The sequence below is a fragment of the Telopea speciosissima genome, chromosome 3 (assembly GCF_018873765.1).
Source record: "Telopea speciosissima isolate NSW1024214 ecotype Mountain lineage chromosome 3, Tspe_v1, whole genome shotgun sequence".
In the NCBI taxonomy this organism is placed as follows: Eukaryota; Viridiplantae; Streptophyta; class Magnoliopsida; order Proteales; family Proteaceae; genus Telopea; species Telopea speciosissima.
Window position 1 is genome coordinate 56,686,748 of NC_057918.1, and position 14,558 is coordinate 56,701,305.

At 39.0% G+C, this 14,558-nt stretch overlaps 1 protein-coding gene across 4 annotated transcripts in view; it reads right to left on the reverse strand.

Annotated features, from left to right (window-relative positions):
* Positions 1–4,097, reverse strand: part of LOC122656645 (splicing factor U2AF-associated protein 2) — a 45,301-nt gene extending 41,204 nt beyond the window's left edge. Inside the window, exons 1-5 of one of the 4 annotated variants that reach the window (XM_043851255.1) lie at positions 4,040–4,097; positions 3,539–3,643; positions 1,455–1,589; positions 1,142–1,386; positions 8–211 (exon numbers count right to left, since the gene is read on the reverse strand). In XM_043851255.1, the coding sequence (XP_043707190.1) occupies positions 8–211; positions 1,142–1,386; positions 1,455–1,589; positions 3,539–3,643; positions 4,040–4,049 (699 nt within the window). In that variant the 5' untranslated portion in view covers positions 4,050–4,097. The remainder of the gene's footprint in view (positions 1–7; positions 212–1,141; positions 1,387–1,454; positions 1,590–3,538; positions 3,644–4,039) is intronic. The other 3 variants (XM_043851257.1, XM_043851254.1, XM_043851256.1) reach the window with 3 other exon arrangements.
* Positions 4,098–14,558: the final 10,461 nt, after the last annotated feature.

Here is a 14,558-nt window from a genome sequence, read left to right on the forward strand (position 1 = left end):
GGAATACCTTCTTCTCAGCCTGCTTCTCAAGCAATTTTCGCTTTAGATCAGGCTTCGTTTCCCCACCCTCCACATGCTCTGCATCAGGCATACCATTGGACTTTTCTTTTACAGAGGTCTCAGCAACCGTTAATGTGGGAAATAACTCTTCTTCTTCCAAGAACGTCATATCTTCTAAACCATACTGCCCACTTCTACTGATTGAGTTGTCCTGGAAAAGATGCCAGAAAAGGAAAAACGAAATTTTACTAAAACCAGAACAAAGGACCACCCAAAATGAAAGGAATGCCAGCACCCAGAGAATCCAAAGTTAACAATTACGCCTCCACCAAACTGAACCCCTTAATCTTGACCTTACAGAGCAGCCGAGAAGGAACAACCCAGAAACAGACTCAAACACTACTTCTTTGGTTAGTGTACTTTTTTTACACCAACCAAACCAACAGCTTTAGTGTCTTCCCATTCCGGACCGTCAAACTGCACAGTGGCCCAACCTGTCCCAAACCTCGAAGCTCCTCAAAACATTGTTCCAATAATCCTCATTCTACAGGGTTAAAAACCAGAAAGAGCCCCTGCCACCTCAATAAAGTAAAAAACACTCTTCCTTGCAACATGGAAGACAAGTGAACAAACGAGGATGGGTCCATGATAGAGAACTTGACACAATCTCACAGTTCAAATTTCATCCATAACAACCATAGGAATTGGTTAAAAGGGGAATTTAAAGTTCCATAAAATAAAAAAATAAAAAATCTCATTTCATTGTAATAGAATGTACTAGTGTCGCTGTAATCCTGGCATCCTGCCACTGTTAACACACTTTTATGGCACTTTCCCCATTTGTTTTGAGCTGAAGCTTCAGTACTAGGATTAGTGGTGGGCTCTCTATCATATTCACCCACCATGTTGTCAGATGGCAAGCTGGCAACAGAGAGAGAGTTCACCAACTCTAGTAATGTTTTAACAGGACCACAAAAATACGAGAGAGAGAGAGAGAGACAAGTTCCATGAAGAAATTAAATAATTCTCTCTGTAAATTAGGAACAGATACTCTTCCAACACAATATAACACCATTTTCTAGCCCTTCTCTTTATACTAAAAACGAACAAAAATGAAACACTAATATGTCCAAACACCTACTTGAGGAACCCATGCTCTCAGACTATGATCCCACTTGTAAGTAGTTCCATCGTCATCAGTGAATTCTTCTTCACCATCCGGTGGTGACGTAGGCCTTTCACCATCATCTCCCTCCAAGTGTTTCAATTCATCAAAGCCACCAACATCAGCAGATGGAGCATCATTCTTCAACAACTCTGCTTCCACCTCGGCCTCTCTAACCTCCTTTTGCCATTTTGCAAGTTCATCATCATTTTCGGAAGTCACTACACAGTTAGGCCCATTGTGAGATACATGATACTGGAGATTAAGGTGCTCTAAGTGACATATTCACCTGCAGTAGAATAATCAGGTCCCCGTGAAGATATTCCACTATGTAACTCAGGAATCGATGATAATAGCTGCCAATCACTCCGCCCTTCTGACCATACGAGTGTGTTTTCGGAGACGTATCCATTCGAGAAATGCTCTGCCCAGGCGAAGCAAATACAGCTAAGTAGGTTGTTCTATAGCTCATTAGACCATTTGAACATGACACAGATGGAACAATTGTCCTGAAACCGTGCTATAATGGTTACTGGCAGAACTGAAATTCAAAAGGGGGAAAAAAAAAACCTTTTAAATCTGCGAACCAATGAGAAAACAAGAAACAAAATAATTATCCATACATAAATATGGAAATCTTTATTCCAGTCCTACACTCACACTAAAAAAGGAGGAGTCAATTAAACCAGTTAAGATAAAATATGCACCATTCAACTAAGCGATACTTAATCACTTCAATACTTGAGATGCAACAGAAAAATTATTTCTTGCTAAAAATAAGAAGATATTAAATCTTGCATTAGTCCAACACCTGGTAACGCATGCACTGCCTCGGCTCAGCCCAAAAAAGCAAGTCAGCTGGGCTAATGGACCTGTCATGCACAGTGGACAGGCCTATGCAGGGGGGGACATAGACCACAGCACAAAGAACACATAATGTGCCTCTTCATTTAAGTTAGGGGGACCCAGAGCTTAAAAGAGAAATCTGTGTAAAAATGTCTGGGTTGAAGACAGCTAGTTTCTATTAGATTTACAAGGCCACTAGATACCGTTCCATAAGCTTTAAGCATTCCAATAGCAGGACTTTATCTCCTATTGAATTTTTTTCATTCTTTTTTTTTTTAATTTCTCCTTCTCTGGTGAGAGAAGTGGGAACGACTATGACCAAACTTCTACTTTGAAGCGGGAAGTGGAAAGGAACATTCCTAAACTTCTACTTTGAAGTTTGATTTGGCTCCTTGACAGAAAATATTTTTTCTGCAAAATCATTTTGTACCATTTTTTATTTTATCCATGACAATGAAGCAAATTTTGGGCAGAGTTGATTAAGGAAAATTTTTCCAACCAAATGATGGACAGATGGAGTATTATCCTCCATAGGTCTCAATCGTATGAACAACCAAGATGCCATTACTTTTCTTGGAAAACAACAACCAGAAATTTAAAGTTGAAGTTGTTTCACAAATCTTTGTATTGCGATGCAGTTAAATATTTTCATTTTTTTTAATTCTCATACAACTTCCTTTTTACTTTAGGGAGGACAATTCCTGTAAAATATTTCCGGCAGAAACAAACAGAGCCTTCATAGGAAAAAAACATGCAAGACTATTAAAGTGGTTATTCTCTCTTGAGTGTCAAATACTTTGCTAGTTTGAATTGATAATGCAATTTGCCAAGAGTTTTGACTGCTGACATTTCATCCCCCACCCCCACACCCACACCTAGAAGGTAAAATCAGAATTGTAATAAAATTAAATAAAAACCCTCTACATTAGACAGCTGCAAACAAATGAATGATGCACAAAAATGAGAAAATACCACAATTTTTTCGCAATCAGCGACACTAAAATTGTCTTGTGTGAAGATATAAAAACACTTAATGAGGGAAAGGGGAGACAACAGCAACAAGCAAAATCAATATGTTCACAAAATTGACACCTCCATACAAAAACCAGCTTCTCCATCAATGGGTGGGTAATCATATCAACCATAGCCAATTAAAAATTCCACTTTCCACAATGGTAAATGGCAAGATCCTAATTTCTCTTGAATAAGAAAATCGAACTAATTAATGAATCATGTTGCTTCAAAGAGAAAAATGATAATCACGATGTGCTGTATGGTGAACTAAACATACATAAATACAACCAAATAGTTGGAATTAGATTGAGGACTTTGCCGTACTTGAAGTCAAAGACTCAAAGCAGGCCCATCTTCTGGACCATGTGCAAGGTAAAGCTGAGATCAAGAGAGAACGAAATACAAGGGAAATTGTGAAATTCAATCTGAGAAACAAAGACACTGATCCATACAAAAATCTACAGGAAAATACTCATGAAAAAATAAACAACCTCTAAAAGATACAAAACTCACCTTTTAACTCTGAGAAGGAATAGGGGCCAACATATTCTTGGTTTTGCCCCAAAATATACCACCCTACTTCAGAAACACCTTCAGAAGTCGCCCCTCGGCTGTTCTCTGAACCATAACAAAGATGAACATATTAAGAAAACACCTCACTTACCGATCGTACGAAGCTATTCACAGGAAAGACATAACAAAACCCACAACCCCAAACCACCATAACATTACACACGTCAAAATTTCTTCAACTTCCACTCTGCTATAACAAAAAAAATGATTAGAGGAACCCAATAAAATTTGAAGATAATCTCAATGTGTTTTATGGGGTTTTCTCCTCGCATTATACGGAGAGACACAAACTTCACAGAAGTTTCTCTCTGGGTTGTTAAATCAGAGATAAAACCAAATTCAGACGAACTAACACGAAAACCCTAACCTTAGAATCCTTTCGGAGCAAAGAGATTACCAATAAGAACATGTAACCATTCAGTTTCAGGGCTTCTCACTCACCGGATTCCATCAAGAATTAGTTTGCAAGCAGGAAAAGTTCTCTCGCTCTTCTTCAAAGGTCGTCTTTCTCTTCTTTCCTTTTAAACGCAGAAAGTTCGCGAAATGAAATAAGTGGGAAAATGAAGCTGGAAAAAAATGCAGACAATAGCAACAGGTTCACCAAAGGGCGTTTTGGTCAAAAAAGTAAGGGATCTTTAATGAACCTGCTCAGGTCTCAGGGTGTCAATTTGGAATCGAAATCAAAATCGACCATATAAAACCGTACCGGTACAAATTCTGTACAGTTTCGGTATGGGAAAATAGAATCTCTCGGTATGATTAGGGATGTAAACGGATCAAATTCGGTCGGATAGTGGTATTATCATATTCGTATCCGATTATATTCGGACGGATTCGGATAATTTTCGGATAGTGATTTTTTGAATACAGATTCTCCTAAATGGATATGAATATGGATCGAATACGATTTTTCGACTATCCGTTGACATATTTACCGTTTTAATGATGAGGGTTAGATTGAGACTTGAGAGTCCAGTAACTACCCTTTCTTCTACTCTTCTTAGTCTTTTATTCTCTTACGTTTTTTACTTTTGATTTTTTAATAGATATGTAATTTCATGTATCACTGCATAAAACAATATATATAAACCAATAGCAAATCTAGAAAAATGATCACATTATCTTAACTTATAAATTTATAAAAATAAGATAACAAAATCCAATAAGTTAACTTAAAAGGATAGACAAACACAGAGTTGTATTTCAGATATTTTATTACGGTCGGACTGTTAAACAAATCGGATAATAATCGGTTGGATAGGGGGATTATCATATTCGTATCCGATTAGTTTCGGACGGATACGAACACGGATCGAATATGGATTTACGAATATCCATTTACATCCCTAGGTATGATACAATATGGTATCAGTTTCTAAGACAAAATCGTCAGTATGTACCGATACCGTACCAAATTTCCTCTACCATATCGTACTTGTACCACACCAAGGCTAAAGTGTATAACCAAAGTACTAAACCTACAAAATTAGAACCCTAAGTTTTCATTCCTAATTTTGTTTCGAAGCATGAAAGATATATTTGTTTATATTGAAATTCTTGTTAATCCTTCTCTTTTCCTACATTTCAATCTACAATCAATTAGTGACCCTTTTTCTCACTATTGATATCCTTTAAGAAGAGCTTGGTCAAATTCCTGAACTATGTCATCCACAACTCTCAGCAAGTATAAATGAGAACAACAAGAGGCAAGTGTTCATGCTCTTTCATCTTCCATTCTTCTATTGTATCTCCTTCATCATCGTAGGTTGTGGGTGAAAGTGGGATGTTGGAATAACTCAATCAAATCAAAGCTCCCGAGAATTAATGGATAGTTGATTTGATTGAGCCGTGTCAATATCATGTTTTCGATACCAAATAAAAACCATTTTTAATATAGAATACAAACCGTTTTTTATACTGAAAACAAATTGTAATGAGTCTATACGGTATCAAAACCGTATCGAGTCGGTACGGTATCAATATTGAAAATGTAGTTTGCATTTGGTACAGTACGGTTTCAATATCTGCTTTCTATCTTCTGTACCATATCGAAACCGTACCAGATTCTTGATACCATACCGACTAACACCCTTAGGCACATCTATGGCTTTAGGAAGAAGTTTGGAAGAACAAAACATATGTGTTTTGCAGCCTAAAACACCTTGTTAAAGAGAACAATCTAAAGGAAAATAAACACACGTTACCGATTAAAATCCCTCCCACCCTCTCAATCTAAACTATCATCGAGCATCCCTCGCTAAGAATCCCTCGTTATTCCCATCAAGCATCCCTTGTTGAGAATTTCAGTCTTTTGTGTGCAACTGAAATCCCACATTGAGAACCTCAATTGAAATCACTCGCAAACGTAAGAACAATCCACAAGATAACCTCCCTCCCTCTGTTTCTTCTTCTTGCCCTATCCCATCTCACTAAATTAAAGGTTATTACTATAGGCAACGAACTCCACAAGAGCATCATCTTCCACAAGTAGAATCTATCCGAGCACGATAAGTCTTTTCTGTATAAGGATTTCCAATCAACTCCCCTTTTCGCCCTCACTCCCACTCCTCTTACCTCTACCTCTATTTGATCTTTGTAAGGCAACCGAGGGCTTAAAAATCCCTAAGAGATTGGTCAAGATCATTACATTGTAAGCTACTAATGAGAATTATGTTCCTGAATCACCTTACAGTAGTTAATTCAAGATTCTCATGTGATAGTTCGATGTATACACCATATGTACACTCAGACTTGTGTACTGGAGTCAACATTCTTCAGAGCACATAGTGTGAAGATCATAGGAACAAAATGTTTGATTATGCCCCTAGTTGTAAACAATTTTAGGTGAAGACCTATGGAAAACCCCAACCCGTTAATATATAACAACAACATTCTAGCCTTATCCCAATGTAATGGGATCAGCTACATGAATCCCAAAAGAGACAATAGAATAATAATAAAAAGAGGGGAGCATACAAGAAAGATGGGGGGGGGGGGGAAGGAGAACAAAAACAACACAAACTAAATGAAGTGGAAAACCACAATCTATTATTATAAAACGTGAAATGACAAATTTAACCTCAACCCATTCCTTTGTACAAACCGTTTGATTTAGTCAAATAAAACAAATGAAGATTCCCTACATCTGGCTCTCCATGGAATTCCCCATCCACCAACATCAAGTTTTATTCACATAATGCTGGTGATACTCTATTTTTCTGGGCAGAATTGAGATTCAATTAGTCTCTGCATCAAACCATTGGTTCCATCTGCGATTTTAGGGATTGATTAGCAAGGACACTCGACCCGTACCTGCAGTTGCTGTTGTGATATTTAAGTTTTCTCCAAGTGCAAGCGATACTCTCTCTCTCTCTCTCTTTTTTCAATTTCTGGGCAGTTTTGCATCTGGCATTAGTTTCTATCTGACATCAGATGTGTCTAATTCTTTTGGTCATTATTGGACTCCATTCAAGACTTCTTCGATCTGAGTTTGGTGTCAATGTGACACTCTAATTTTCTGTTTTATGAAATCACCTAAAAATCTGGATTTCTAATCTCAGATTCTTATTTGAGAGATGAAAAATCAGGGAGACTGAGAGAGAAGAAAAGGAAAACCGAGAAAAGGAAACTAAGAAATCAGGGGGTTTGAGAGTGAAATCAAAAAAGGAAAAGGGAAAGAGATCGAGAAATTAGCGTTTTAGTTTCAGAGAGCAAGAGGGAAAAATCAGGGGGAGTCGAGAAAAAAAGATCAAAGAGAGGGAGAAAAGCAAAAGAGGTTTTCAAGGTTTGTTTTTCGTCTTCTAGATCTCAGGCTAGTGTTGCGCCTTCTCCGATCGGAGGTTTTGGGTCCCTCTTCTCCTTCCAGATCAATCGGGAAACTAGAGTTTTCCATTTCTTTTGTTGTGATCGAACATTGCCGGTGGTTGGAACTTCACCAGTGCCATAGAGATAAAGATAAAAGCATCTGCAGTTTGCACCGTCACCTCCACCAATCTCAGTCCCACACTCTTACCATTTTTGTTAACAATGATAATGAAATGAAAATTGAAACCTCATTTATAAAAGAGGAAGAAAAAACTAGAAAGTAAAGAATAAACCAACCTTCGAACGTTTAGTATAAGACCTCTCTCGTTCTCTTCTCTCCCTCTTTCACAGTTCAAAATTCACACATGCAAGAAAGATAATAGGCAAAATCGTGAATTTAGAGCAGCTATCCAAGTCCCTGCAACCCTACATCATCGGATTTCCTCTCACCAGAGTCGAAATTTCTTTCGTCAATTCTTGGATCTTCTTCTCCGATGCATAGCTCAACTAGACTGGCGGAGATTGAGGAATCTAACTCCTCTCAGGTTCCCTGTCTGGTCAGGTTCGTAGGTTCCTCTCATAGGGGGTTGGAAAATGACGACCTCACCCCCTGCCCGAACACCCTACCCAGGGGGGGTGAGGTAGTCATTTCCGCCCTTCCTATGAGAAGAACCTATGAACTCGACCGGGCAGGGAATCTGAGAGAAGAAAAATCGAGATTGAGTTGCAAGTCATGTGAGGAAGAGGATCGATTTTGGGGTTTTTATATTCAAGGGTAAAATAGTAACTCTACACTAGTCAAGGGTAGTTTAGGGATTTAAATATATTTAATTTGTTAATTTCATAAGTTAATCGTATAAAACTATTGGTGGGGACTAAGTTGTAATATAGTGCTCTAATACAGGGAGATGGGTGAGTATTTTCAAATAAGAGGGGGTGAGTTGAGTATCATTCGATTTTTGGGGGGTGTCATGTAATTTAGCCTTTTTTTTAACATGAATATTATCTGGGATCCGGGGAAGCCCCTAAACTTTATTAAGATTTAAAGCCAATAAGTACAATGGGGGAGGGACATAACCCGCCTTACCCCAACCCAAGGAGAAACAATAACTCTCAACTCGAAACCAAAACACCTCACCCTTTTCCATAGCGAAAGAAAATAAGAAATTACATACGAAAAACTGGTAAGCCAACTTTGATCTCCCGAAGGATACGTCACAGATCCTGAGAAATGCCCTTATCTACAAGGAAAGAAGAGGAAATCAAAGAGATAGAAGAAGAGTTCGCTAAGAAATCAACCACCCGATTGCTTTCTCAAAACGAAAACAAAAGGTTTCCCCAAGGTAGTCAACCAAGCAGAGAACCTCCTGGAATCAATACCAACCCCTGTGCCAAAGGAACTGAGAAATTATTCCTCAAGTTGATCTCATCAGCTCGCTGGATTAATCCTCTTACAAGATGGTTCCTTAACTCTATTGCTTATATAAATACTCTCTTATTATCACATTGTAGAACAACAAGATGCTTTACTGGCTTAGGAATTATCATAAGTCTAGTCAACTAAACACTCCAACTACTTATCAACAACCAAATATTCCACTACTATAGTAGAATTTAAGGTCAATTCTTGCTCGGATCACTTCCAAGCAATAAAATATTGACCAAATATTGAGTTACCATATTTGAATGGAACTCAATATTCGGTTTCCATATTTGTTAGGATTCTAATTGTGTTAAGTTTCCTTGTACATCCTTTCCTTGTAGGCCTTAGCCGAGTAGGGCTTATCTTGTATGTATGTTTCAATTGTGAATGAATGAAATACAATCAAAATATTCAACATTGACATGGTATTAGATGCCCTCCAACCCTAATCAACATTTCTCTCTCTCTCTCTCTCTCCGCCCCCACCATCTTTAGGCGGTTCCTCTCTTCACCACCACCACCATGTTTGACGATTCCCCCTTCGTCAACTCATCTTCCATTACAACCCCCACCACTGCTTCTATCCCCTCCCTCTCCCATCCATCCCTTCAATCTGTCCATCACTCTCTCTTTCTCTCAAACTGAATTCTAAGAATTTTCTATATTGGAAGACTTAAATTGTTCCCTTCCTCAAGGGACAACAACTCTTTGGATATCATGATGGCACACTCCCATGCCCCTCTACCTCCGCTGCCACTCTTCACTGGCATCAACAAGACTCCACTCTGATGAGTTTCATTATTGTTTCCCTCTCTGAAGAGGTGTTTCATGTGACATCAGTAAGGATACGAGCAAAGCGATCTGATATGCTCTTTATATGGCTTTCGGATCTGCGTCAACAACCAGGATTCTCTCCTTGCATCTCAGCCTTCAGGAACTGGTTCAAAAGTCTGATGAACCAGTTTCCCAATTCTCCTAAAGATTTCAAGATCCATATCTTTTGTGGTCTTTGTAGAATCTCAAGGACATTGTTCCCACATTATTTGCTTGTTTTGATGCCATCTCCTATACCGAACTTCTTAGCTTTATATTTAGTCATGATTTCCTATGATCTTCCTCCCTCAGCAAACTAATGTTGCCGGAGACGCCTGCTCCAATAAGTACTCCCACAACCAACAATTCATATCGGTTATGCTTCTCTCTCTCCCCCCTCCTTTTATTTCCTTTTGTTTGTCTGACGTTCTTCATGTTCCTCCATTACCAAGTCTTTACTTTCTTTTGTGCAAAAATTTGTTAATGATAATGGTGTCTTTTCTGAGCTTCATCCTTCACATTTATTTGTGAAGGATCAGACCACCAAGGCCATTCTTCACACCGGTCCAAGTAATGGAGGTCTCTATGTAAAACCCTATATCCCATTTAGACTTATAATTTTCTTGTTGATGCTATCAGGCATTGGCAGATTCAGATTTCGTTGGAACCTGAAGATGAGTGTATCCACTCGAAGGTAAGAACCAGAAATTCTAATTTATGATATGGTATTTAAATAATTTACAAGGGATTTATTATATGGTCATGGGATTAATTAAATTAATGTAATTATATATATATATATATTTATTTATTTATTTATTTATATAAGTTATTGGACTCTCCATATGAGTTGGGTCAATTTATTGGAATGGGTTATTGGGTTGGTTCGGTTCAAGGGAACCAATTGGTCAAGGACCTTTAAGTTAGTTTTGGACCCAATAATTTAGGTCATAGTTAGATTGTAAGAAAAAATAAGGGTTTATAAAGGTTAATAACTTAATATGAAAATATCATTATGAACTAGGGTTAAAAGGGGGAAATATAAGCAAATTCGTTAAGAAGAAAGAGAGAGAGAGAGAGAGAGGAAAAATCATGGGGAAGGAGAGATGGCTTGATGGGGGTTATTCCAATGGAGGTTTGAGTGTACAGTCTTGGGTTGCAAGAGGGGATTTTTGGGCGATTCAAGGTTGGGTTTTGAGAGCAAGAAGAAGAGTGCTTTCTTATCATTTCTTCGCATCTTGTGGAAGGAAAACAGTGAGAGGTTTGGATTCCTAATGCTGAAATTGAAGAAATCAAGTGAAAGGAAGGAGCGCGAAGCAAGGGATTAGAAGGGCATAAGCTAGAGGAAGAGTTTGAGTGTTGTATGTGTGTGTGTGGGGGGGGGGGTGAAGGTGCTTGGTTGAGGTCCATGTGGCCTCAGCCATAGCTACAGGAAAAGAAAAAGAGAATTGAAGTAGAAGAAAAAGAAAGCTAGAATGGAATAAGAAGATAGACCTTGCTATGGGTCTAGTATTTTGAGATCCCCTTTCTTTTGGATTTTCTCTATGGTATTTTGGATGAAATAAAGTGCTATACATGTTGCTGAAATTTAGACAATGTGTTGTTAGAACCATATGTTATGTAATTGAGGGATTATATGATGGAAATGTCAAGAAGATGCACATGCCGATGATGAGGGGAATGCACTATTTTATATCTTGGATGTTAAAATGGTAGATGTTTAAAGAGAACTTTAGTTTATTGATTCTCTATACTTGTCTTGGATGTGGGGCATGCTATTAATTTTAAGAACATGCTGTAATGCTGGATTTTGAGTTTTGTCATGCTTGTGAGAAGGAAGCTAACCAAGATAGCACCATTTGCACTAAAAAATCTTGCCATGATATTTTAGGTTTGTTCCCTTGACCCTAAACCTTTGTTTAAAGGTTATATGTGCTGCTGAGATGGCAAAATTGAGTATGCCCAATAGGATAGGACATCTCATAATATCACCCAAATTCTTGAATATTATAACTATGCTTTTGAGATTCTCTAAGGGGCTTTCTTTTTAGATCTAAATGATCTTGTTATACTGTATAATAGACTAAAAGGGTTAAAAGGGTCTGGAATGATTAATTTTATGAGAGTCAAAGTTGGTAAAAAGGGGTGACTTATATAACAATTTAAGAACCCAAAATATGAAATTGATTCATACTTGGGAGACCTAGGCTGCCTACGTAAACTAAGCGTAAAGGGGGAAAGGGAACCTTGTTCCCAAAGAGCCTTAGATTTTAATTTGACACTTAAGATTCTAAAGAAATGAAGCACACGCTTATGTAGGAAGCGAGTTCGGAGACTCGAGACACAATAGGGAGTTTCTTTAGTTTTCTTTGGTGCAATATTTGAAGTAATTCAAGTAAGGTTGACGTATCCCATACATGAGAGGGGAATTCGGCGATATCTTTGCATGTTTTCCAATAATAGCATGTTTATTATTATCCCTCTGGGTTTGTATTGTACTTTTGATTAAAAGAAATGCTATTATGTTGTTTTTACCAAGTGAGATGAGGAATAATAAGATTTGTGATAGTATAATAACAATACAGAACAACATAGAACAATAAAGGATAGCAAAGCATAGTAAAGCACAACAGAGTAAAGAAAGTACAATAGAGAACATAGTAGAGTACAGTAATGGACATCAAAGTATAGAAAGGCACGGTAGAATAAAGCACAATAGAGCAAAGAAAGTATAGTAGACAACACAGTAAAAAGTTCAGTAAAGTAAGATGTCAAAACTAGGTAACTCTATTGAGGTGGAATCTCCTGTGAGGTAAAGCACGACAAGAAACCAAAACCAGGCAACCCCATTGAGATGGAAGCTCCTGTGAGGTTGAGCAAAGTAAGAAACCAAGACCAGGCAACCCCATTGATGTGGAAGCTCCTGTGAGGTTAAGCAAAGTATAAGAATTTAATAAAATAAAGGCACACTAGAGGTTCAAGAAAGTAAAGTGGTGAAGGTCTCCCCTCCAATATGTGACGATGGTACGTAACGGTACACTGGGGGCGTGTGACGGTGATACGTAACAACACGAGTGAGACGTGTCTTTTGTGTGCGGTGGTGATACATAACGGTACACTGGGGATGGCTACCAGGGTGCAACGCCGATATGTAATGGTACCACTGGTAGCGAGATTTAGTCATCCAGAGAATACAGTAAAGAATAGAACAATATGTGTCAAACCTGCCCCTGACTGACTGGAATTTTTGGATGAAGGACATGGACCTTTGACCAGACACCTAAACACACTGTGGAGCATCACTCCAGTGGTTGAATTCAGTGGAGAACCCCCGAGGATGTCCTCCTATATACCTGTTAGAAGATGGGTTGCAGACCCATGCAGTTGCACTGCCCACAGCATGATATACTACATTAGCCCCAGGTACTCTCTCTCCTATATATATATGTGGGGCCCACACTTGTTCAAATGTGTGTTAGACCCTGGATGAGGTGTTGGTGCAATGCCCAAGCCATAGGCCAAGCACCTATGCAAGCCCAAGGCCTATACGACAATGCTGCATTCTCTGGGTGATGCACTGGGCGATTGGCCCAAAGACCCAGAGAATCGCCTAGAGTGGCTGAAATGGGTTTATTGGACTCCAGACATGTGGGAACCACCCATACAGACCATAAACACCCTCTAGGGGTAGATGGAAATTTTAGGAACCATTACCCACCCCTGGAGCTGTGTGGACCCCACCTGTGCAGCCAGAATGGCCCAAAATGCAGTAAAAAATGCATTCTTGGGAAATGGACCCTGAGGCCAAACAGGCCTTAGTCATCCCAGCTCTATAAATAGAGAGGACCTACTGCCATTTCGTCCTTGCTGTTGTAGCTGAAAGAGAGAAAGAGAGAAAGAGAAGGAAAAGGAAGAAGAAGAGAAGGAAAGGAAGAGATAAGAAGAAGGAAGACTTGTGCTACACTCTGAGCACTGATCCAGCCTTATACAACCTCCAGGTAATGCTCATAATCTTTGTGTGCTGCTATTTTCTATGGTTGTTCTCTGATCTCTACTCTGATGGTGGTATCTCTGGCTAGTAATGCTCAGAACACCATGAGAATGCCTTAGGATGCATTAGATCTAACATGCAAAGCCATTGCATGTAAGATCTAATCATAATATAGCAAGTTTTACTGCTGTTTTTACAGTTGAGACTGAAGTCAATCTCTATGCTTGACTGCACAACATAGTTGCACCCAGAATAGGCAGTCTGGGCATGGATCTTTGCATGCAAGCTGATCCTTGCATACCTTAGGATCAGTGTCCTACCATGAAAATATACGTAAAACAGGCCCTACATGCAGCCCAAACTGGATCCTTGAGCTTGAGCTCAGCCTGGACAGCTGTTCTCTGTGCTGTCAAAACACCTCCTGGCTTCCAAATGGGAAAACCAAACCCAAAACCATTTAGACCACTGAATTTTACTTCAATTATGGTCCATGATCATCCCTCATGCATACTAGATCAAAGTCATGGCAGCCCCTACTGCAAAATCCAAGAAAAACTGCCCAAACCCGTGTCAAACAGGCTCTGGGCGATGCACTGGGCGATTGGCCCAATCACCCAGTGAAACGCCCAGAGATATAAATTGGGCTCATGTTGTGTCCTGCCTTTTTGGACCTTTACCAGGGACCTGTGGGTTGTGTGATGAGGTGGTAAATGACTAAAATACCCCTCTCCATTTATGCTTGCTGTCCTCCATACCCTGGGTAGTTAAGGGGGCCCCACAGGGCCAAGTAACCATGTCCAAGATTGGTTTTAGCTGAACTGCTGACTTGGGTATTGGTGTTACATTCGCACCCGAATTTGCTAATTAATTATAGTTTCTCTCTCTTGTGATGTGTAGATACTGCTACCTTGTACGCTGGGGAACTATTT